The sequence below is a fragment of the Silurus aristotelis genome (assembly GCF_946808225.1).
Source record: "Silurus aristotelis genome assembly, chromosome: 11".
Classification (NCBI taxonomy): domain Eukaryota; kingdom Metazoa; phylum Chordata; class Actinopteri; order Siluriformes; family Siluridae; genus Silurus; species Silurus aristotelis.
The window spans coordinates 18,205,957-18,227,965 of record NC_139584.1 but is presented as its reverse complement, the minus strand read 5'-3'; the positions used below and the strand labels follow the sequence as shown (position 1 = coordinate 18,227,965).

At 40.7% G+C, this 22,009-nt stretch overlaps 2 protein-coding genes and 1 long non-coding RNA gene across 3 annotated transcripts in view; all 3 read left to right on the top strand.

Annotated features, from left to right (window-relative positions):
- The window catches only part of crb2b (crumbs cell polarity complex component 2b), a 58,781-nt gene that overhangs the window by 11,718 nt on the left and 25,054 nt on the right, over nucleotides 1-22,009 (top strand). Inside the window, exon 2 of the mRNA XM_083554393.1 lies at nucleotides 19,746-20,438. Coding sequence (XP_083410519.1) covers nucleotides 19,746-20,438 — 693 coding nt within the window. The remainder of the gene's footprint in view (nucleotides 1-19,745; nucleotides 20,439-22,009) is intronic.
- Nucleotides 5,579-13,949, top strand: LOC310733412. The gene is made up of 3 exons (XR_014535722.1): nucleotides 5,579-5,613; nucleotides 5,701-5,985; nucleotides 13,442-13,949. It is a non-coding gene; the product is annotated as an uncharacterized lncRNA (long non-coding RNA).
- LOC310733374 (uncharacterized protein) lies at nucleotides 7,593-10,264 on the top strand. Its single transcript, XM_083554604.1, has 2 exons — nucleotides 7,593-10,073; nucleotides 10,109-10,264. Exon 1 carries the CDS (start codon nucleotides 9,173-9,175, stop codon nucleotides 9,953-9,955), a length of 783 nt encoding a protein of 260 aa, XP_083410730.1. The 5' UTR covers nucleotides 7,593-9,172; the 3' UTR covers nucleotides 9,956-10,073; nucleotides 10,109-10,264.

Genomic DNA, 22,009 nt, shown 5'->3' with positions numbered 1-22,009 from the left:
AATCATCCAGAACCTCTTCACCACCACTGAGCCCCTGTCTGACCTCTTCCCTGAATCTCACACTACAGTCTTTCTCCTTCAGTTTCCAACATATTATTCTCCTTTCAGTCTTCACTCTCCTCATCTTCTTACCATCTCCTCACCTCCAAAACCATCCTACAGACCATCATCCGATGCGGTCTAGCTACACTTTCCCCTGCCAACACCTTACAGTCTCCAATCTCCTTCAGGTTGCACCTCCTACAGAGAACATAGTCCACCAGTGTGCACATTCCTTCACGCTTATACGTCACCCTATAATCCTCCTTCTTCTTGAAATAAGTGTTCACCACTGCCATTTCCATCCTTTTAGCAAAATCTACCACCATCTGCCCTTCCACATTACTTTTCTTAAAGACATACCTACCCATCACCTCCTCATCAACTCTGTTCCCTTCACCTACATGATCATTTAAATCTGCTCCAATCAGCAATCTTTCATTCCCTTCTACCACTTCATCTAACTCACTCCAGAATTTGTCCATCTTCTCCACCTCACAACCCACTTGTGGAGCATAATGGAGCCCTGATGACATTTATCATCATGCCTTTTACTTCCAGCTTCACGTTCATCACCCTATCAGAAAATCTTTTCACCTCCACTACACTCTTACTGTACTCTTCCTTCAGGATTACCCCTACACCATTTTTCTTTCCATCCATAACATGAAAGAACAATTTAAACTCATCTTCAATCTTCCTGGCATTACTCAAGTGGAAACACTTGGTCACCTGAACACACAACATATAATTTTTTTTCTCTCCATCATATCAGCTAACTTTCACCCTTTACCAGTCATAGTACCAACATTTAAAGTACCAACCCTAACCTCCACTCTCCTCCACTTCTCCTTTTTCTGCCATCTCTGTAGTTATCTTCTTCCTCTCCCTCTCCTTTTACCTTTACTGTATATGTACTCAATAATTGGTAGGGGCTCCTTTTGCTTTAATTGCTGCCTCAATTTGGTGTGGCATGGAGGTGATCAGTCTGTGGCACTGCTAAAGTTGTATGGAAGCCCGGGTTTATTTGAAAGCCTTCAGCTCATTTGAATTTTTTGTCTCTTGTTTCTCATTTTCCTCTTTACAATACTCCATAGATTCTCTATGGGGTTCAGTTCTGGTGAGTTTGCTGGCCAGTCAAGCACACCAAAACCAGGGTCATTTAACCAACCTTTAGTGCTTTTGGCATTGTGGGCAGGTACCAAATGCTGCTGGAAAATGAAATCAGCATCTCCATAAAGATGGTCAGCAGAGGGAAGCATGAAGTGCTCTAAAACTTCCTGATAGATGGCTGTGCTGACCTTTGACTCGATAAAACACAGTGGATCACTACCAGTGGACTCCCAAAACCACCACTGACTGTGCAAACTTTACACTGGACCTCAATCAACTTGGATTCTGTGCCTCTCCTATCTTCTTCCAGACTCTGGGACCTTGATTTCCTTTCATCTGAAAAGACGGCTTTAGCCCACTGATAAATAGTTCAGTCCTCTTTGTCCTTTGCCCAGGTTCAGGAGTGGCTTGGCACAAGGAATACATCAGTTGTAGCCAATGAATATGTCTGTGCTTGGTGGCTCTTGAAGCACTGACTCCAGCTGCAGTCCACTATTTGTGAATCTCCCCCAAATTCTTGAATGGGCTTCGTTTCACCTTTTTTTTAACCACCTTTTTTTCTTCCATTCAACTTTCCATTAATGTGCTTGGATACAGCACTCTGTGAACAGCCAGCTCCTTTAGCGATGACCTTTTGGATTTTAATTTGCTGATTAGAGTGTGACATCACAAGTCTCCAATATTTAACTTTTTCACAATATTCAAATTTTCTGAGATACTGAATTTTGGGTTTTCATTAGCTGTAAGCCATAATCATTAAAATTAAAAGAAATAAACACTTAAAATATATTAGTCTGTTATATTATATATTAGCTGAAGTCTGTTCAGCTGTCCCTCAATACCATCTTGACAGGTACCAACGGCCCTAATTTTAGTCAAAATAACTGAAATGTCAGGCTAGAACTACCATTTTTCCCTTGTCTATCATATGTGGCAGGACCTTAAAATGTGCATAAAACACGAAGTGATAAGAAAATACAGAGTTTCAAAGTGGAGCATAACTTTTAAGCTGCCATCTTGCTTCGGGTCATGTGACCCGATTTTTTTAAATAAAATTATGTACTATATGTTTTCATACTAAAATTACGTGTTGAATTGAGTGTTTTTTAACGTCAGAGCAAGTGCAAGTCAAAGTGTTTTAGGAACTCCTGTGCAAACTCGCATGTTAAGGTGCAAAGTGTACAATGTGCAGTACAGTTCAGAACAGTGAGGAATTACAGCACTAACTCCAACCCTCACCGCAATTAAAGAGCTGCATGGCATGGTGGAGGAACGACCTCCTCAGTCTGACAGTGAAGCAGGGCAGTGACAGCAGCCTGTCACTGAAGCTGCTCCTCTGTGTGAAGATGACCATGGCTATGAACATGGGTGGAGGGACATTCTCCTCTGTGCTACAGTTGGTTCCAGGGGGTACAGAGAGAGCAGAAGTGGGGGTTGTTAGTGCAGTATAATGAGGTATGAATGATTGGGGTGGGTAAACCTGTTTAAGAAGTAGTTCAGCTGGTTCCCTTTCCCCACATCTTCTTCAGTGGTGTTGTCCCGCATTGAACTGCTTCTGGTAATTATTTTCATTCCATCCCAACCTCCTTCATCCTGTTATTCTGTAACATCTGCTTCAGCTTCCTCTTGTACAGGTCCTTCACCTCCCTAAAATGGACTTTGAGTTCCTTCTGCACACGCTTAAACTTCTGCTTATCACTGTCTTTAAAGGCCATCTTCTTCTGGTTCAGAAGATGCTCGGTATCACTCATGATCAGGGGCTTATTGTTTAAATAACAGTGTACAGTTCTTACCTGAACTACAACAATGTTCATACAGAAGTTGATGTAACCAGTAGTGCAGTCCACAACCTCGTCAATGTTCCCACTATGCGACCGTACAGTACAGGTATATCCCATTCTGTGTTTCTGAAACAGTCACTCAGAGCCTGCTCTGCTTTAGGAGACCACTTTATGAATGAGCGTGTGGTTGTGGGTAGTCTACTCACTCTTGGTTTGTAGTGAGGCTGAGGCAGAATAAGGTTGTGGTCTGCTTTCCCCAGTGGATTGTGTCTGTAGGAGTCCTTTATATTGGCATACAGTAAATCAATAGTTCTATTTTCCCTGGTATTACAGTACCACATACTGGTAGAAATCAGGTAATGTTGTGGCCAGAGTAACATGATTAAAGTCCCCAGAGATTAACACAAGTGCCTCAGGGTGCTGCGTTTGTAATCTAGCAACAGCGGAATGGATGATGTCATACACTACTTCCATATCAGCATGTAGGGGGGATGTAAAAAATTGAAACAATGGTAGAATCAGAAATAGCTTTATTACATTACATAATGTAACAGAATAGTAAACCAAACAGTTAAATAATGCAATATATACAGAGTAAAACAATTGTTTAAATAAATGTACAGATGTTATTTACAAGTGTGCAAATTACAAATAGACCATTGGATTCTATGTATAAATGTTTCAGTTATGATGGACAGTGTGTAGTTATAAATATTTTAATTGTTCATGCTGAGTATAGCCTGTGGGAAATTTTTGTTTTTTTTTGTGCCTGGCTGCTCTGGTGGACGGAGCTCTGTAGCGCCGACCAGAAGGCAACAGTTTGAAGAGAGAGTGGGCTGGGTGTGTGTGTGGGCCCAAAGTGATTTTCTTAGCCCTTTTCTCCACTCTGGATGAGTAAGGATCTTGGAGATTGGGCAGTGGGGCACCTATAGTCCTGACTGTCTGCTGTAGCCTCTTGGTTTGGTAGCTGAACCAAACCAGACAGTTGTAGATGTACACAGGACAGAATCAATGATGGCCGAGTAGAATTGTTTTAGCAGCTCCTGTGGCAGGTTGAATTTCTTCAGTTGGCAAAGGAAGTACAATCTCTGCTGGGCCTTTTAATCAATGGAGTCAATGTTGTTGTCCCACTTCAGGTTCTGAGAGATGGTGGTACCCAGAAACTTGAATGACTCCACTGTTGTTACAGTACTGTTCATGATGGTGAGTGGGGGGAGTGCTGGGCATTTCTCCTGAAGTCCGTGATCATCTCCACTGTTTTGAGCGTGTTGAGCTCCAGGTTGCACCAGACAGCCAGCTCTTTAACCTCCTGTCCTGGATGAGGCTGATGACTGTAGTGTCGTCCGAAAAACTTCAGGAGTTTAACAGAGGGATTTTTAGAGGTGCAGTCATTTGTGTACAGAGAGAAGAGCAGTGGTGAGAGAATGCAACCCTGGGGAGCACCAGTGCTGATAGTGAGAAACCTGAATGTGAGTTTGCCAAGCCTCACTGTCTACTGCCTGTCTGTCAGGAAGCTGGTGATCCACAGACAGATTGGGGTGGGCACAAAGAGCTGGTTCAGTTTAGGTCATTTTTATTTGTATAGTGCTTTTAACAATGAACATAGTCTCAAAGCAGCTTTACACAGATAAAGATCTGGTGATGTGGTAATTATTAATTTAATTAATTATAAATTGATAAGATCTTCTTTATAAGTGTAAGTTTGTCCCATGATGAGCAAGTCTGTGGCGACTGTGGCAAGGGAAAAAAAATTAAAGGCCGAACTGAAGTCTACAAACAAGATCCTTGCATAGGTCTCAGGTCTGTTAAGATGTTGCAGTGTATAATGCAGTCCCATGTTGACTGCATCATCTGCAGACTTGTTTGCTCTGTAGGCAAACCGAATGGGATCCAGCAGAGGTCCAGTGATGTCCTTTAGGTAGGCCAGGACCAGTCTTTCAAATGACTAAATGATCACAGACGTGAGAGCAACAGGTCTGTAATCATTAAAACCAGTGATTTTGGGTTTTTTGGGGACCGGAATGATTGTGGATTATTTGAAGCAGCAGGGAACTCCACACAGCTCCAGTGATCTGTTAAAGATTTAAGTGAAGATAGGGGCCAGTTGGTCAGCACAGACATTTAGGCTGGCAGGTGAAACACCGTCTGGGCCAGAAGCTTTCCTATCTGTCTTCTGAAGACTTGTTTTACATCCTCTACACATACCTTAAGCGCAGGTTGAATGGGGCTGGAAGGGGGGGGGGGGGGGGGGGGTTGTGTAGAACACATTTAGGTCTTTAGCCAGTTGTTGATTCTCCACAGACTGTGGGGGTGGTGTATTGTACTTGGTTATGTACCTCAGACCAGTCCATACTGACACTGTTTTGTTGGCTGAAAACTGTTTTTCCAGCTTTTCAGTGTAGGTTTTTTTTAGCCAATCTGATCTTCTTTGTTTGTTCCTGGCCTGGTTATACAAGATTTTATTCATACTTCTGTAAGCATCCTCTTTGGCATGACGAAGCTGTTTGTTTCCCAGTAAACCAATGGTTTATTATTATTGAATGATAAGAATGAACTGGTGGGGATGCACATATCCTTACAGTATGAAGTTACAGTCTCCGTTAACTCGTCCAGATCAGTAAAAAAATGCAATGTAAACCTCCAGGATTGTCCTCTTCTGGTGTCTGATTGCTTCGCATCCGTGTAAAAAATAAGTCATCATTCAGAGTACATTAGCAATGTGGACTGATCATGACCAAAAATAATGGTGCGTACTAAACATGGTTAGAACAGTGTGCTGGTGTCTTCATGGAAGCATCCAAATTCTCAGCATCAGCCCCACTCTCAGAGTCACTTCCATCGCTGCCATCAGTGTTCAGTTTATATTAAAACCAGATGCTAATATTAATACTACAGTATGTTACATTTGTAACTAAAAGCTCATCGATTTGAATCATAACATTAAAGATTTTCACCAATTTATCATGATGTCTTAATACTAGCCTAATTCTACACAGGACATATTAAGGACTCTCATCATTTTATAATTTAAATGCATACCTTCATATTCAATGTCATCAAGTGATTTGCCTTGAAGATTAGGAAGACAACCTTTTTCCATAACTAGCAGGAGTTTTGAAATTTTAGCTAGCTGGGTTGTAGCTTGTGGGAGCTTGTAGTATTCATGATGTACACGAATATCATGTCCCAAGAAATCAGCAACTTGATCCAATTTATTATTTTTCATGTTAAGAATTTGAGAGAGAGTTCCAACATGTTTATGCAAATGTGTTGATCTAAGATGTTCTGGATTTTGAGCACCACACTGAAATGCATAGAGTCTTAGTCCTGGCCCCTGTAATGACTTTGGCACTTAGGTCCCGCAAACAAGAAGCAGTTTTCATTCAGTACCTCACATTCCTTTCTTTTACTGAGCAAAAGTGTCAGTGCATCCACCATGTGTGGTGTAAGAAGGACAGCGACTTTTCGTCCCCTTTTACGCCTGATCGCAACTCTGCTGTAGTGGTTTAAAGTTTCTGTTCAAATTTGGAAAGGCCCATTGCAACATCCTCATCCTCTCTGTCCTGGAAGATTTTTACTATAAGAAAACACCCCCTGAGCCAGCGAGAGCGGGGGCGGAAGATGGCTCGTGGGCGGATAACCCGGTAATGAACACAGGAACGGAACAGACTACGAGATTGATGATCAGCATACAGGAGACTCTGACAGTTACAGCAGGACATAAGCTCCAGAACTGCATTTGTGGTTGGACAAAGGTTACCTCCACCCAAGGCCTGAAAATACACCAGGGCAAAAAAGGGTGCCTAAAGAAGGGTCAACAAGGAAGACGCATCGACAGCTACTTTCTGAGAAGGAGGCCGAGTCAGTCGACAGAAGTTTAGCAGCAGGACACACACCACAGTCTGCAGGACATCAACACCCCTGCCCTAGACGAGGAACAACAAGGCACAAGAGGGCAACCTGAACCCAACCCATCACGACCAACAGCAGAGAAGAAGACTCAGGGGTGAAGGCCATTAGTTAAGTGGCCAAAGGCCTGCAACAAGATGATGTGGAAGGAGGCCAACACTGATCTCTGCAACATACTGGAAGCGATCAGAGGCACAGCCTTGAAAAAGTTGGAAAGGATGGGCGATCTTATCTATGCCTACGGGGTGGAACGATTTGGAGTGGTCGAAGACAAATGAGCTACTCCTTCAATCCCCACCAAGTCCAGAAGGCAGACAGAGATAGATCGCCTAGTCAAAGAGAGGAGGCAGTTAAATAAGCAATGGAGGAAGGCCATAGAGGAAGAGAAGGAGGGTATTAACCTGTTGCAGAAAGAGATTCGGGGCAGGCTTGCAACACTGAGGAGAGCTGAAAACCTCCTAAGGAACCACAGAAGGAAGGAGCAAACAAGATCTCGCTTCTACAAAGATCCATTCAAATTTGTGAAGACCCTCTTCACAAGGGAAAAGTGCAGAAGTCTCTCAGTGTCAAAAGCCGACCTGGAAGAACATCTAAAAAACTCCTGCACAGATGACAGACATCAGAAAGAAGTAACACTCCCACATGACATGCCACCAGTCAACCCACCAGAGCATGAGTTGGATATCAGTCCACCTAGGTGGAGTGAGGTAGAACAAACCATGCATAGAGCAAGGGCCGCATCCTCTCCAGGCCCCAATGGAGTTTCATACAAGCTCTACAAAAATGCTCCAGCTGTCCTGCGATTCCTCTGGAAACTGATGAGAGTTGTGTGGCAGAAGAAGGAGATACCAACATCCTGGCAAAGAGCCGGAGGGATCCTTATCCCAAAGGAAAAGGACTCGGCAGAGATCGGGCAGTTTCGGCAGATCAGTCTTCTAAATGTGGAGGGGAAAATCTTCTTCAGCGTTGTCGTTCACAGGCTGGCAGGATACCTGCAAAGAAACAACTTGATCGACAAGTCAATTTAGAAAGCAGGCATCTTAGGCTTCTCCGGTTGTGTAGAACATGCTAGTGTCATCTGGCATCAGATCCAGGTCGCCAAAAAGGAGGGAACAGATCTTCACCTGGTGTTCCTGGATCTTGCAAATGCCTTTGGCTCAGTCCCTCACAACCTCCTCTGGACAGCCTTTGACTACTTTAGAGTTCCAGCAGCTCTTACAACCCTTGTCAAGGCCTACTTTAAGGACGTCCAACTCTGTGTGACAACAGCAGAGTACACAACAGCTTGGCAACACCTGTAAGTGGGAATTATCTCCTCACTGGCCTTCACCCTGGCAATGGAGGTCATCATTCGGGCCTCTAGATGGACAGTTGGCGGACAGCAAATAAGACCTGGGCTGAGGCTGCCGCCAGTCAGAGCTTACATGGATGACCTCACAACTCTCACCACAACCAAGGTTTGCACTGTACGGCTACTAAGTAAGCTCCAGGGCAACATCGAGCGGGCTCGCATGAAGATCAAGCCGAGCAAGTCCAGAAGCATTTATATCATCAAGGGAAAGCTGTCAGACCATCGGTTCCACATCGGCAAGGAACCCATCCCAACTGTCTCGGAGAAGCCAGTGAAGAGTCTAGGTCGGTGGTATGATGCCTCCCTTAAAGACAAAGAGCAAGTAGAGCAGCTTAGGAAGAAGGTAGCCAGTGGCCTGGAGAACATCGACAGAACCCTGCTTCCTGGCAAGCTAAAGCTCTGGTGCATGCAGTATGGACTACTTCCACGTCTCCTATGGCCACCAACCCTCTACGAAGTCCCACTCTCAAAGGTGGAAAAGCTGGAGAGACTGGTCGGCTCATACGTAAGGAAGTGGCTTGGCCTTCCCAGGTGCCTCAGCAGTATTGGACTTTATGGCAAAGGGATACTACACCTGACCATTTCCAGTCTGGTAAAGGAGTACAAGTGTGCCAAAGTCAGACTGTAGATGATGCTACTGGATTCGAGTGATCCATTTGTAGCCCAAGCGGCTCCCATCTTGGCCACCAGAAGGAAGTGGACCCCGATGGCTGCAACTGAGCAGGCAAAGGCAGCACTCAGACACAAGGACATCGTGGGTTGAGTGCAGGAGGGGAGGAGTGGTTTCGGACTTGGGGCCAGTACACCAGTGTGGAGCAAGGCCTCTCCATCTCAGAGACGCAAGATGGTGGTCCAGGAGGTACGGCGGGAGCAGGAAGCAAGAAGGTGCGCCCAGGCAGTGGCACAGGCAAAGCAAGGGCAGTGGATGGCATGGGAAGGAGTGGAGTAGAGGAAGATCTCCTGGAAAGAGCTGTGGGAAATGGAGACATTCAGGGCAAGCTTTACCATCCGGGCTGCCTATGATGTCCTGCCTTCTCCCGCAAACCTAAGCCAATGGTATGCTGAGGACCCCACGTGCCCTCTATGCCCAAGTCTAGCAACACTGAAGCACATCTTAGTGGGATGCAAGACTAGCCTCACCCAAGGGCGTTACACCTGGCGGCACAACCAGGTGCTGAAGTGTCTTGCTGCAGTGTTGGAAAATCGACGGACAAATGTGAATGCCCTTCCTCCCCGATTTTCCCAGTGGCAGCCAACACCATTTGTTTGGGAGGGTGAGGGTCAAGCCAACCTCACCACCATAAGATCAGACTATGGTCAGCTGGGTAGAGCACGGGACTGGAAGCTGCTGGCAGACTTGAATAAGAAACTATGCTTTCCAGCTGAAATTGCAGCCACCAACCTGCGACCAGACCTTGTTCTGTGGTCAGCCTCGCTCAAACTTGTCTACATCATCGAGCTCACCGTTCCCTGGGAGGGTGCAGTGGAGGAGGCCTATGAACGGAAATGGCTGAGGTACGCGGAACTTGCAGCCAATGCACAACAACAAGGCTGGAATGTAAAGGTACGCCCAGTGGAAGTAGGTTGCAGAGGGTTAGTAGCCACCACAACTTCCAGGCTACTCAGGGAGATGGGTGTACGAGGAAAGGCCCACCAGCAGGCGGTCAAAGACCTCTCTGCAGCTGCGGAAAAGGGAAGCCAGTGGCTGTGGGTGAAGAGAAAAGACTCCGCCTGGGTCTTTAAGCGAGTTGATGGCATCTAGGGAGTGAACTTGGGACGCTGGGATTCACTGCTGAACCCTCTGGAGGTGTCGTGGGCCTATCAGTGAAACACCCAGGAAGGAGGGCGCCCACTTGACAACCCAAGGGTGCCATCACTCAGTGGAGCTTTTCACAGAGTCTTAGCGGTGCCTCAGTATACTGAGTTGAGAAGGAGCCACCTCAGGGGAAGGAAGGACTGAGGAGTAGTGTGGCAGAGGGTGCCACCACTGAATAGACCATCCCACAGAGTCTCATCGGTGCCTCAAGTATGCATCAAGGGATATCAACATCAAGTCCTACACAACAGATCTAAACCCGATTCCAAAAAAGTTGGGACACTCTACAAATTGTGAATAAAAACAGAATGCAATGATGTGCAATGATGTGATTTTAAATTTAATGGCATCAACACATCTCAAAAAAGTTGGGACAAGGCCATGTTTTCCACTGTGCGGCATTCCCTCTTCTTTTTATAACAGTCTGCAAAAGTCTGGGGACTGAGGAGACAAGTTGCTCAAGTTTAGGAATAGGAATGTTGTCCCATTCTTGTCTAATACAGGCTTCTAGTTGCTCAACTGTTTTAGGTCTTCTTTGTTGCATCTTCCTCTTTATGATGCTCCAAATGTTTTCTATGGGTGAAAGATCTGGACTACAGGCTGGCCCTTTCAGTACCCGGATCCTTCTTCTACGCAGCCATGATGTTGTAATTGATGCCGTATTTGGTCTGGCATTGTCATGCCATCAGAGATGCAGGCTTCGGAACTGAGCGCTGATAACTTGGGTTGTCCTTATCCTCTTTAGTCCAGATGACATGGCGTCCCAGTTTTCCAAAAAGAACTTCACATTTTTATTCGTCTGACCACAGAACAGTTTTCCAATTTGCCACAGTCCATTTTAAATGAGCCTTGGCCCAGAGAAAACGGCTGCGCTTCTGGATCATGTTTAAATATGGCTTATTTTTTTACCAATAGAGTTTTAGCCAGCAACGGGAATGGCATGGTGGATTGTGTTCACCGACAATGTTTTCTGGAAGTATTCCTGAGCACATGTTGTAATTTCCATTACAGTAGCATTCCTGTATGTGATGCAGTGTCGTCTAAGGGCCCGAAGATCACAGGCATTCAGTATGGTTTTCCGGCCTTGACCCTTACGCACAGAGATTGTTCCAGATTCTCTGAATCTTTGGATGATATTATGCACTGTAGATGATGATAACTGCAAACTCTTTGCAATTTTTCTTTCAGAAACTCCTTTCTGATATTGCTCCACTATTTTTCGCCGCAGCATAGGGGGAAATGGTAATCCTCTGCCAATCTTGACTCCTGAGAGACACTGCCACTCTGAGAGGCTCTTTTTATACCCAATCATGTTGCCAATTGACCTAATAAGTTGCAAATTGGTCCTCCAGTTGTTTCTTATATGTACATTGAACTTTTCCGGCCTCTTATTGCTACCTGTCCCAACTTTTTGGAATGTGTAGCTCTCATGAAATCCAAAATGAGCCAATATTTGGCATGACATTTCAAAATGTCTCACTTTCAACATTTTGATATTTGATCTATATTCTATTGTGAATAAAATATAAGTTTATGAGATTTATAAATTATTGCATTCCTTTTTTATTCACAATTTGTTCAGTGTCCCAACTTTTTTGGGTTTGTAGCATTTTTATACTTCTCCAGCACGTCTTTGGTTAAACAAATGTATTCTTGCAAGGGTGGTTTTTTAGCAAGCTCTGCATAACGTGGTGATGGCACTTTGCTCATGTTTCCAAATGATGTATCTGCAGTTGTCTCAAGGTGTTACTAAACATGCGTGCTAAACATCATGAGTAAATGGCAGAGTCAATATCTTGTTAAATTTTGCTTAACTGAGTGTGCTTAAAGCATTGTGGGAAATTAGGTCTGACCACTTTCTGGTATACAGACTTGATTAGCTCTTCATCCTCTGCCATTGAAGCGCTACAATGTAAGATCTTACAAACTTTTTATAATGTATGCCACAATTTTAATGCTAGGCTTGGAGTTTGGTAACAGTTCCTTTCTTCGTCATAGCCAGACACGGTCTTGACAGCTTAAACAACATGTGGAAAGTTGACAGGTTTTACAGCTTCCTCAAGGCTGTGTATGCAAGCTTCACGAAGCTTCTGACAAATATATTCATTCTTGCTGGTGTCATTTCCATGTTCATTGAAAAAACAATCTGCTAATTGAAGGATGCAAAAGTCATTTTGTACTAAAGAGGCAACCTCATCTTGCTTCATTACACTGAGGAGCTTCCATACCCCTGGAGATATCTGTTGTGGGTATGTAGACTCTGCCATGGCTGCCAAACCCAAAACCCTGCCCATAGTTCTTTACTGATACAAACATTGATACAGAACTTTTGATTTCAAAAAGTTTACGCATTGCATGTACTGCAATGCGTAAACTTTTTGAAATCACAAGTTCTGGTTGGTCGTCTTCTTACTTTAAGCATCCCAGTTCCTTTCTTTACCACTTTAAAATTATGCTGATAGTTGCCCTTGTTTCAAAGTTTCTCCAGCAGTACTTTACGTTCTTCTGCCATATGTGTTTTCAAATGGTAAGAGATTTTTGATTAGTTTTTCGTATTTTCTGAACAAGAAATTACAGATGACTGCAGCCATTAAATTTTCTTTGGGTTTCTGACACTTGCTTAACTGGAACTTTCCCTAAAAGATTATCTGAGCATTGTGCAAAGCTTGCTTCATCAGAATCTAAATCAGTCAGCTGTTCCTCATAAAGTAAATCTTCACAAAAGCCTTCTCTGCTCTTTAAATACATTTTGCCCTTGTTTGCAACATCAGGAATCTTGGAATAGATAGGCAACTCTACTGAACTCTCAGATTCTCTGCCTGAATCTGGTACATACTCCTCATTTGATAGTGACTCATCTTCATCAGAACTTATGCCCTAGTACCAGAAAACAAATTATTATAAACTTTCCTTTCAAATGGACTAAAGTTTATGAAACAATGTAGACATGTGCTTATCAATGTTAGTATTCGTTCTCTAAATAAGCAAGAATGCAAAATTCTTAAGACATAAAATAAAAATAAAAAACACAGGAGGCCTGAACCACTACCGTGAAACCGTGAACTATTTGGACAAACCACAGCAGTTATAAATGAATTACCATATTAAAATATAAGGTTAATTACTGACCTTTGCATCTTAGACCAATCCATTTGTGTGCCACAGCAGGTCCAACACAGGCAACACACTTGTTATTGCTCGAAACAGTTGCAAGTACCATTTTATGTTTACAATTATGTGAAAAGTATTACCAGAACAGCCAATTAACATCATAATCAAATCTATATGTTTAAGAGCATTGGACATTTTTTTACAAATTAAACACAAATATATATATATATATATATATATATATATATATATATATATATATATATATATATATATAAAAAACAACTAATTCTTAATTCACAGGGTTTGACTTTATAAGAGGTGTGTGAAAGCTGAGGTGATAAAATAGCAAGGTTTTTGTATAATCTACTGAACAGTGAGACTGATTTATGATATACAAATTTTGTTCAAGAACTGTTTTGGTTATTGTAAGATTGAGTACATACTTAAAAACATAACCAAAACAAATACTGAGTTTATAATTATCTTACAGAATTTCTTATGACAAAAATAATGTCTACCAGGCAACCTTACTTTTTCTGTCTTTTCACAAAGTTCTTTTGAATCCTGTTCCTTAGGCTTAGATTGGTCCTTTACGGTTGTAATATAAAATAGATAAAACAAAATGCTTTTATATAAACCTGTCCAAGGATATTTTAATAGCTAACATCTCTCTTTAGGCTGGACACAAACCAATAAGATTTTCAAGCAATTTCTGGTTTAAACATACTACTGACCATCTGATGTATAGACAGCAGCAAAATATTGGAGTTATTCCAAAAATCAGACAGTGTAAGCCTGGCTGTAGTGTCTTCTTAACCAGGTTAACATATTTAAGTAATATCATTAACGACATAATTAGAACGAGCTCATGTAGTGAGTGTACTAACTTCCTGGTTAGTCACTGTGCACGTGTGCTGCTTTGACCACTAAGAGTTTGTAAAGAATAATAAAACTAAGACTCACGCACGTGGGGAATAAAATTCTTCCGTATACCGTTCTCATCCTGCATTCATTGGCTACATTTTCCATTAATCATTTTGTTTCCATAATGCTACTGGCTGGAAATAAAATTTTTAAAATGATAGGTGGTGCATAATAAAAAGAACGTGGACACCTGCCTATAGAGTGTTGACTGAAGCCTGAGATTCCGCCTCTTTTACTGTTTTTTTTTTTATTTTTATTTTGTGTGGTCTCATTTGTTTTGTAACACTATATTCTACCAACTATATTGGATTTTTTACCAGCAAGATGTAATTTTTTATGCGAAAGTTATTCCTAACATATACAAACAATATACCATATGAAGTACTGTGACGTAAACAAAAGAATAACCGTCTAAATTACAACACTATTGTTTGGTTGGAGCAAAAATGCTTTACGGCATGTTGTTCAGTGGAGCCTTAACTTTTCAAATAATCTGGGATTTGCAGCAGTGGATGTGTTTGTAACTCGTTATTACAATAAATGTGTAAGTACTGAATTTTTTTTTAATGCTTTTTGTTTGTGTGTATTGCTTACACAAATTCAGCAAATACATTCCTTATATGTTTCTCGTTAAAAAACAGTGATCTGAAATTGCATCTTGACGCCTTTAGAATGATGTATAGTTAGTCATGGTTACACTTGTCCCTTTTTATTTAATCTATTGCTAAACATTAACACTTGAGAACAATGAGATATCGGTTACACGGGCATGGCACTGAAGGCTAACAGGTTAACCAGCGTGCCGGCGCGCTTCCCTTTGCCTCTGTTCACGAGTTTGAACAGCTGCGCTGCACTGCCGACTAAAATTTCCAACAAAACGTCTGAATAATCAAAAATGAGAAAAATATTGTCTGGGATGTGTTGCTTTATGTTCAGGAGTTTGTTTCTGGTAAAACCTATCGCAGAAAAATTACTAAACGCATAACAAACAAACAAAAACAGAAGAATTGGGGAGCTTAGCGGCATGGCTGCCATTCGTGGTGGCTTCATGTAAATGTGAATAAACCAGTTCCCTATATGATGCCTCACCCCTTGGGGCTCCTGTGCTCACTGTGAGCTCGGCAGAGACCTTTTTTCCTATCCTCACCACCTGTGGCCTGTCTGTAAGAAAGTCCATTATCAAGTTTTGGGTGGGTCTTGGTATCTTAATTAAGGTCTGCCATTCTAATTAAGCTTTTTAATTAATTTAACTTATTTTTGCAGTCTGTAGTTTTTGTTGTGCATCTCCTGCTGTGCCTTGCAACAACCATGTTTTTGAGCTCTGCAGGCATGTTCTTTGACCTCATGGCTTTTGGTTTTTAATGAATTGCCATCGAGATGTGTGTCTTCTAAGTTTTGTCAAATCAATAAACCTTTCCACAGACTCAAGGTGTAGAAACATATCAGCACCGATCAAGAGAAAAGGGAGGCAACTAAACACTACGTGCTCTATGTACAAATCAACATCGACGCAGTGATAATGTACAGAATTAAATTAGAACAGAATATAACTTTACAGAATCTCCCATGCATTGTTATTTTTCTAAATCCCTGTTGCCAAGGTACTCCTATGTCAGCCACAGATCATAGAAAGTGAAATTTAATTCTGTGACAGTATGGGTTGGATTTATTCATGCACATTTAAAATATTTATTAAAAGCTTCTTTCCTTTCGCATTTTTATGTACAGCATTATCACAATATGCTGTATATTATTTATTGGGAGAAAACCTGTAGTTCTATCTAAAATCAGACAATGAGCACCCCCATATAACCATAATGACATGATCCTCGTTTCATAACACCTCTTCAGAGGGAATAAAGTGCAAAACATAAAACTGTTGTTAATTTTTTTTATAACACAGTTTAGTATTATTAACATTAACAGTTTACACCTTTAAAACAATTTAAAATAAAATGCCTGCTTGGTTAAATAATATATAGAAAATTACATTTTATAAAAAACTTAATATATATAAAAATTTAATAAATCAAATTAATGCAATACTTTTTTATTGTATTGATGACATTTGGCAATTAAATTAATACATTTTTTTCCATTTATTTAATCAATTAGTTCACATTTGTTAGACCCCGTTTGGGTAATGAAAGACACGTTACACACGGTGTAACGGGTGAAATATGTTGCGCTTCCTTTAGGAGCATAGCGGTATTTTGGGAATAGCCTGGCATTGCATTTTTCCGCTATTACTGCGTGTGTTCAAGACGAGGATTATGTCCTTATTATTTTCTGATGCTCATTTCTAAGTTTCTTTGAATAACCCGTAACGCTGTTGCCAAGAAAAATAAAAAAGCAAGAGTTTTGGAAACCTGTCTGTGCTTATATGATTTCTGTTGCAACTGGAGTTAGCGAGCTCTCCCTTAACCCAGACTCAACGCGTTACAACGGCTTGTATCTAAACAGTAGCCGACCAAGAAAGACATTGTTCACTGTCTTCCTCCTTCCTATCACAACTATTTCTCTCGGGAGTTTATCTTTTGGCATCATTGTGCGTTAAAAAAAAAAAAGTTTTTTTCTCCCGATGCCGTGCAGCTCAGAACACAGGTGAGGTTTTTCGTTTCCAAACAGAAATTTCATTGGTCTAATGTTATGGGGTTTAGTTTTTTGGCTTTAAGTTTGTGAAACTGGGAAAAACCCAGGAAAAATTCATAAATAAGCCGCCTCGTTATTTAAGCCGCGGGGTTCAAAACGTGGAAAAAAAGTAGCGGCTTATAGTCCGAAAAATACGGTAATTTTCTAAAGATGTGTGTTACTTAACTGTTTTACTTATTTCAGCATACTTTAACAAATGTCTTCATTCCTTCTATCCTTAATTCATTTACTCTCCTAATATGTAAATTTTTAGGATTTTTTCTTTTTAAAAGAAATGATTGAAGCTGTGCATAAAAATGCAAAAAAATCCAAATAGCCAGCAATGGCAATGACAGGAAGTGGCAGTGATTTTGCACTACAAACAACGCACTACAACTTCTATTTCTGGTACTGAGTGAGTAGCCACGGTGACACTGGACTGAAAGTGCGAGGTGGAGACTAAACAAGCGGCCCACCAAAATTGTGGTGCACGTACGCTGAACCGAAAGCCTTGTACAGAAACGGCTCAGTACAAATACGTGTATCGTTACACCCCCAATAAATATAATATCAAAGAATGGTATGTGTTTGTCTATCTTTAAAAGGTGGCTACTTTGATGATTTGAAATATTCGATTACATTTTTAAACAAAACGATTGTTTGGTTTTTTTTTACATTCAATTATTTCTTTGTTCTATGCTTCAATTTCACAGTATATTCAGTTAAACTGGAAAGATAGAGGTGTTATAATACCTTTGACAAGTAGCATACATTTTACATAGATATATTTATTTTATTTGTGTAAGAATTTTTCAAAAAACAGGCTACTTTTCTAAATTCAATTTTTTAGTTGGTAAATGCATGTGTTTTCCAATTTAGGAAATATATCACTGTTCACAAGTCACTTTTGAAATTCTAAAAATTAAAACCGATTCTTAGATGCACCAATGTTTATGCAGTAAATTGTAATAAATAATTGGGCTTGTAGTCTGTTCTGAGAAAATTGTTTCCCTTGGTTCTTTGTAGCTTTATAGAGTCTCTGATGTTTTGCTTCATTAGTGTTCTCTTACTTGTTTGTAGTTCCTAGCAGATAAACAACCAAACAATTCTGCACAATTATTTAAACAAATCAAAACACAATACACCACCCAAAACACAAATTAATCCTTAAATGACTGATTTATTTTTATATTATATCTTACATTATATTTTAGCTAATACATAAAGCTATATACAAACCCGATTCCAAAAAAGTTGGGACACTGTACAAATTGTAAATAAAAACAGAATGCAATGATGTGGAAGTTTAAAATTTCAATGTTTTATTCAGAATACAACATAGATGACATATCAAATGTTTTAACTTAGAAAATGTATAATTTTAACTGAAAAATAATTTGATTTAAAATTTTACATCTCAAAAAAGTTGGCACAAGGCAATGTTTACCACTGTGTGGCACCCCCTCTTTTTTTTTATAACAGTCTGCAAATGTCTGGGGACTGAGGAGACAAGTTGCTCAAGTTTAGGCATAGGAATGTTGTCCTATTCTTGCCTAATACAGGCTTCTAGTTGCTCAACTCTCTTAGGTCTTGTTTGTTGCATCTTCCTCTTTATAATGCACCAAATGTTTTCTATGGGTGAAAGATCTGGACTGCAGGCTGGCCATTTCAGTACCCGGATCCTTCTTCTACGCAGCCATAATGTTGTAATTGATGCAGTATGTGGTCTGGCATTGTCATGTTAAAAATGCAAGGTCTTCCCTGAAAGAGACATATGAGATATGTTGTTCTAGAACTTAGATAGGTATATCTAAGTTCTAGAACAACATATCTCATATGTCTCTTATCTAAGTTCTAGAACAACATATCTCATATGTCTCTTTCAGGGAAAACCTTGCATTTGTTTCAGACCTTACATTCAATTCAATTCAATTCATTTTTATTTGTATAGCGCTTTTAACAATGAACATTGTCTCAAAGCAGCTTTACACAGATAATGCGGTGATTAAAAATGAATATGTTCTTTATGAGTAAGTTTGTCCCTGATGAGCAAGCCGGTGGCGACTGGCGACTGGCGACTGTTTCAGCATTGATCGTGCCTTTACATCTGTTTCAGCATTGCCCATGCCACATGCCCTCATGCAAACCTATACCATCAGAGATGCAGGCTTCAGAACTGAGCGCTGATAAAAACGTGGGTTGTCTTTGTCCTCTTTAGTCTGGATGACATGGCGTCCCAGTTTTTTCGAAAAAGAACTTAACATTTTTATTTTCTCTGACCACAGAACAGTTTTCCACTTTGCCACAGTCCATTTTAAATGAGCCTTGGCCCAGAGAAAACGCCTGCGCTTCTGGATCATGTTTAAATATGGCTTCATTTTTTACCTATAGAGTTTTAGCCGCCACCGGCGAATGGCACGGTGGATTGTGTTCACCGACAATATTTTCTGGAAGTATTCCTGAGCCCATGTTGTGATTTTCATTACATTAGCATTCCTGTATGTGATGCAGTGCCGTCTAAGGGCCCGGAGATCACAGGCATCTAGTATGGTTTTCCGGCCTTGACCCTTACGCACAGACATTGTTCCAGATTCTCTGAATCTTTGGATGATATTATGCACTGTGCCCATCTTGACTTCTGAGAAACACTGCAACTCTGAGAGGCTCTTTTTATACCCAATCATGTTGCCAATTAACCCAATAAGTTGCAAATTGGTCCTCCAGCTGTTTTATTATATGTACATTAAACTTTTCTGGCCTCTTATTGCTACCTGTCCCAACTTTTTCGGAATGTGTAGCTCTCATGAAATCCAATATTTGGCATGACCTTTTAAAATGTCTCACTTTCATTATTTGATATGTTGTCTATATTCTATTGTAAATAAAATATAAGTTTATAAGATTTGTAAATTATTGCATTCCTTTTTATTCACAATTTGTACAGTGTCCCAACTTTTTTGGAATCGGGTTTGTAAAAAAGAAGGATATGCAATTCTAAGTGTCAAATGTCTAAAGTATACTTTTTATTATGAAAATGTAAATGACAACAATATCATTTTTTCTATAGGGATATTCTGCACAGCAAAAAAAGACATGTGTTTGTCTTCCCCATGTCAGAATGGAGGCACATGCTTTAAAGGAGTGGCTGACTATAGATGTTTATGCCCAAAGGAACCACTTATTTATGTGGGTAAAGACTGTGAGCTACTGTATGATGCTTGTGCTCATGTCAACTGTCATAGCTGCTTCAGCACCCTAGGAACAGATAACTATGTTTGTCCATGTCCAGAGGGCTTTGAAGGCCCAAATTGTACTCATAAGATGGACAACTGTAAGAGCAACCCATGCCCTGGAATAAAGAACCACTGTGTGGATACAGATAATGGATATTTCTGCTATTGCCCGATCGGCTACAATGGTGAGGACTGCCAGACTCATGTGATGGACTGCTCAGGTAATCCCTGCTTTAACAATGCAACCTGCATTCAGACATACCATGGCTATGAGTGCAAGTGTGGTCGTGGCTTCCAGGGGACCCACTGTGAACACAACACCAACGAATGCCTGTCCCAACCTTGTCAGAATGGTGCCATTTGCCTCGATGGTATAGATGTGTATCACTGCTTCTGTGTGCCTGGATTTCAAGGCTACAACTGTGAGATAGACATTAATGAGTGTGCGTCACAGCCCTGTGAGAACAATGGAAAGTGTATTAATGGGAAGGATCGTTACATCTGTGAGTGTAGGATAGGATTCACAGGTAAGTATGCTGACTTTTATGTTTAACACGTTATCTCCTTAAGTACACCACACAAACATCTCAATTGTAGTAACATTTATAGATGGTGTTGATTTTTATTTAGGCATTTTCACACAAACATTTCAAGGTTGGCTTATAAATATATACTTTATTTGTACAAACCAAACTACATTATACAATTTATGTTTAGTTCATCTTGACCTGTTATTAGGAAGATAAATTTACTAACCTCTAAAAATATGAAAGATGATTTTAATCCTTGTTTAACTAAACATGAAAAAAAAAATCAAGCCTTAGAGAGCAAAATACTGTAATAAACAGTAAACATTAGACTGAACATTAGAATATACTAAATGTATACTACTGGTCCCCTGGTGGTCTAGTGGTTAAGATGCAGCGCTCCCACCGCTGCGACCCGGGTTCGATTCCCGGTCAGGGAACCATCCCCAGCCACTCTTAGTGCCGGTCCCAAGCCCGGATAAATTGGGGAGGGTTGCGTTAGGAAGGGCATCCAGCGTAAAACATGTGCCAAATCAAACGTGCGGAGGATCCGCTGTGGCGACCCCTAACGGGAGAAGCCGAAAAGAAAGTTGTTGTATGCTACATAGCTGGTGTGACAGCACTTAAACAGACATGTAGTATCAGATTTAGCTATTGGAGAATTATCAGTTTTAGGTGATTTGACCAAAACCAAGCAGCCTATATTATATAATTAGCCTGAAATGTGATCTTTTAAATTATATTTTATATAACAAAAGTTACTGGACACACACCCATGATATACAGTCATGTAAAAAATAACTAGGACACCCCAATAAATATTCAGTTCTTTATTAAGAAATGTCAACGTCAATATATGATGTTTCAATTTGTACCTGTGTATGAAAATGATGTAATTGCATGTAAAACAACAAAATAATCACTTTGTTTCAACTTATTCAACAAAAGAAATCAACAAAAATTGGTATTTCACCTGAGGAAAAAGTCAGGACACCATATGCCCTAATAGCTACTGTTTCCGCCTTTGGCTGAAATAACCTTACTGAGACAGTTCTTGTAGCCATCTACAAATTTCTGACATCAACTGGAAGAAAGTTTCCTCCATTCCTTTCAATCTTTGTGGTGTTTCAGGGGTTTCTTGCATGCACAGTCCATTTCAAATTAACCCACAGGATCGCCATAGGATGCAGACTCCTGAATTCTCTATTTTTATCATTAATAGCCAGCCCTTGGTTGATTAACTGGTATGTTTTGGATCAATGTGATCTTGCAAGGGCCAGTTCTGCTTCATCTTAAATTTGACAGATTCTGATACAATGTAGAATTCATTCACAGTGGATTCTATGATGATAAGCTTGCCAGGTCCTGCTGCAGCAAAGCATCCCCAAACCATAACACTTCTACCTCCACCTCCATGTTTCACAGTTGGTGTGAAGTTCTTTTGCTAAAATGCTGTATTTGGATAATGCCAAACATGCCCCCGGTTCTGGTGACTAAATAATTATATTTTAGACTCATCTGTAAAAAGCACATAATTCCAGCCTTTGTCTCAGCAAAAGTTTGCTCCTTGC

What these genes read in the sequence shown, in the direction of transcription:
- LOC310733374 (XM_083554604.1), top strand. Translation starts at nt 9,173, where the DNA reads ATGGAGACATTCAGGGCAAGCTTTACCATCCGGGCTGCCTATGATGTC.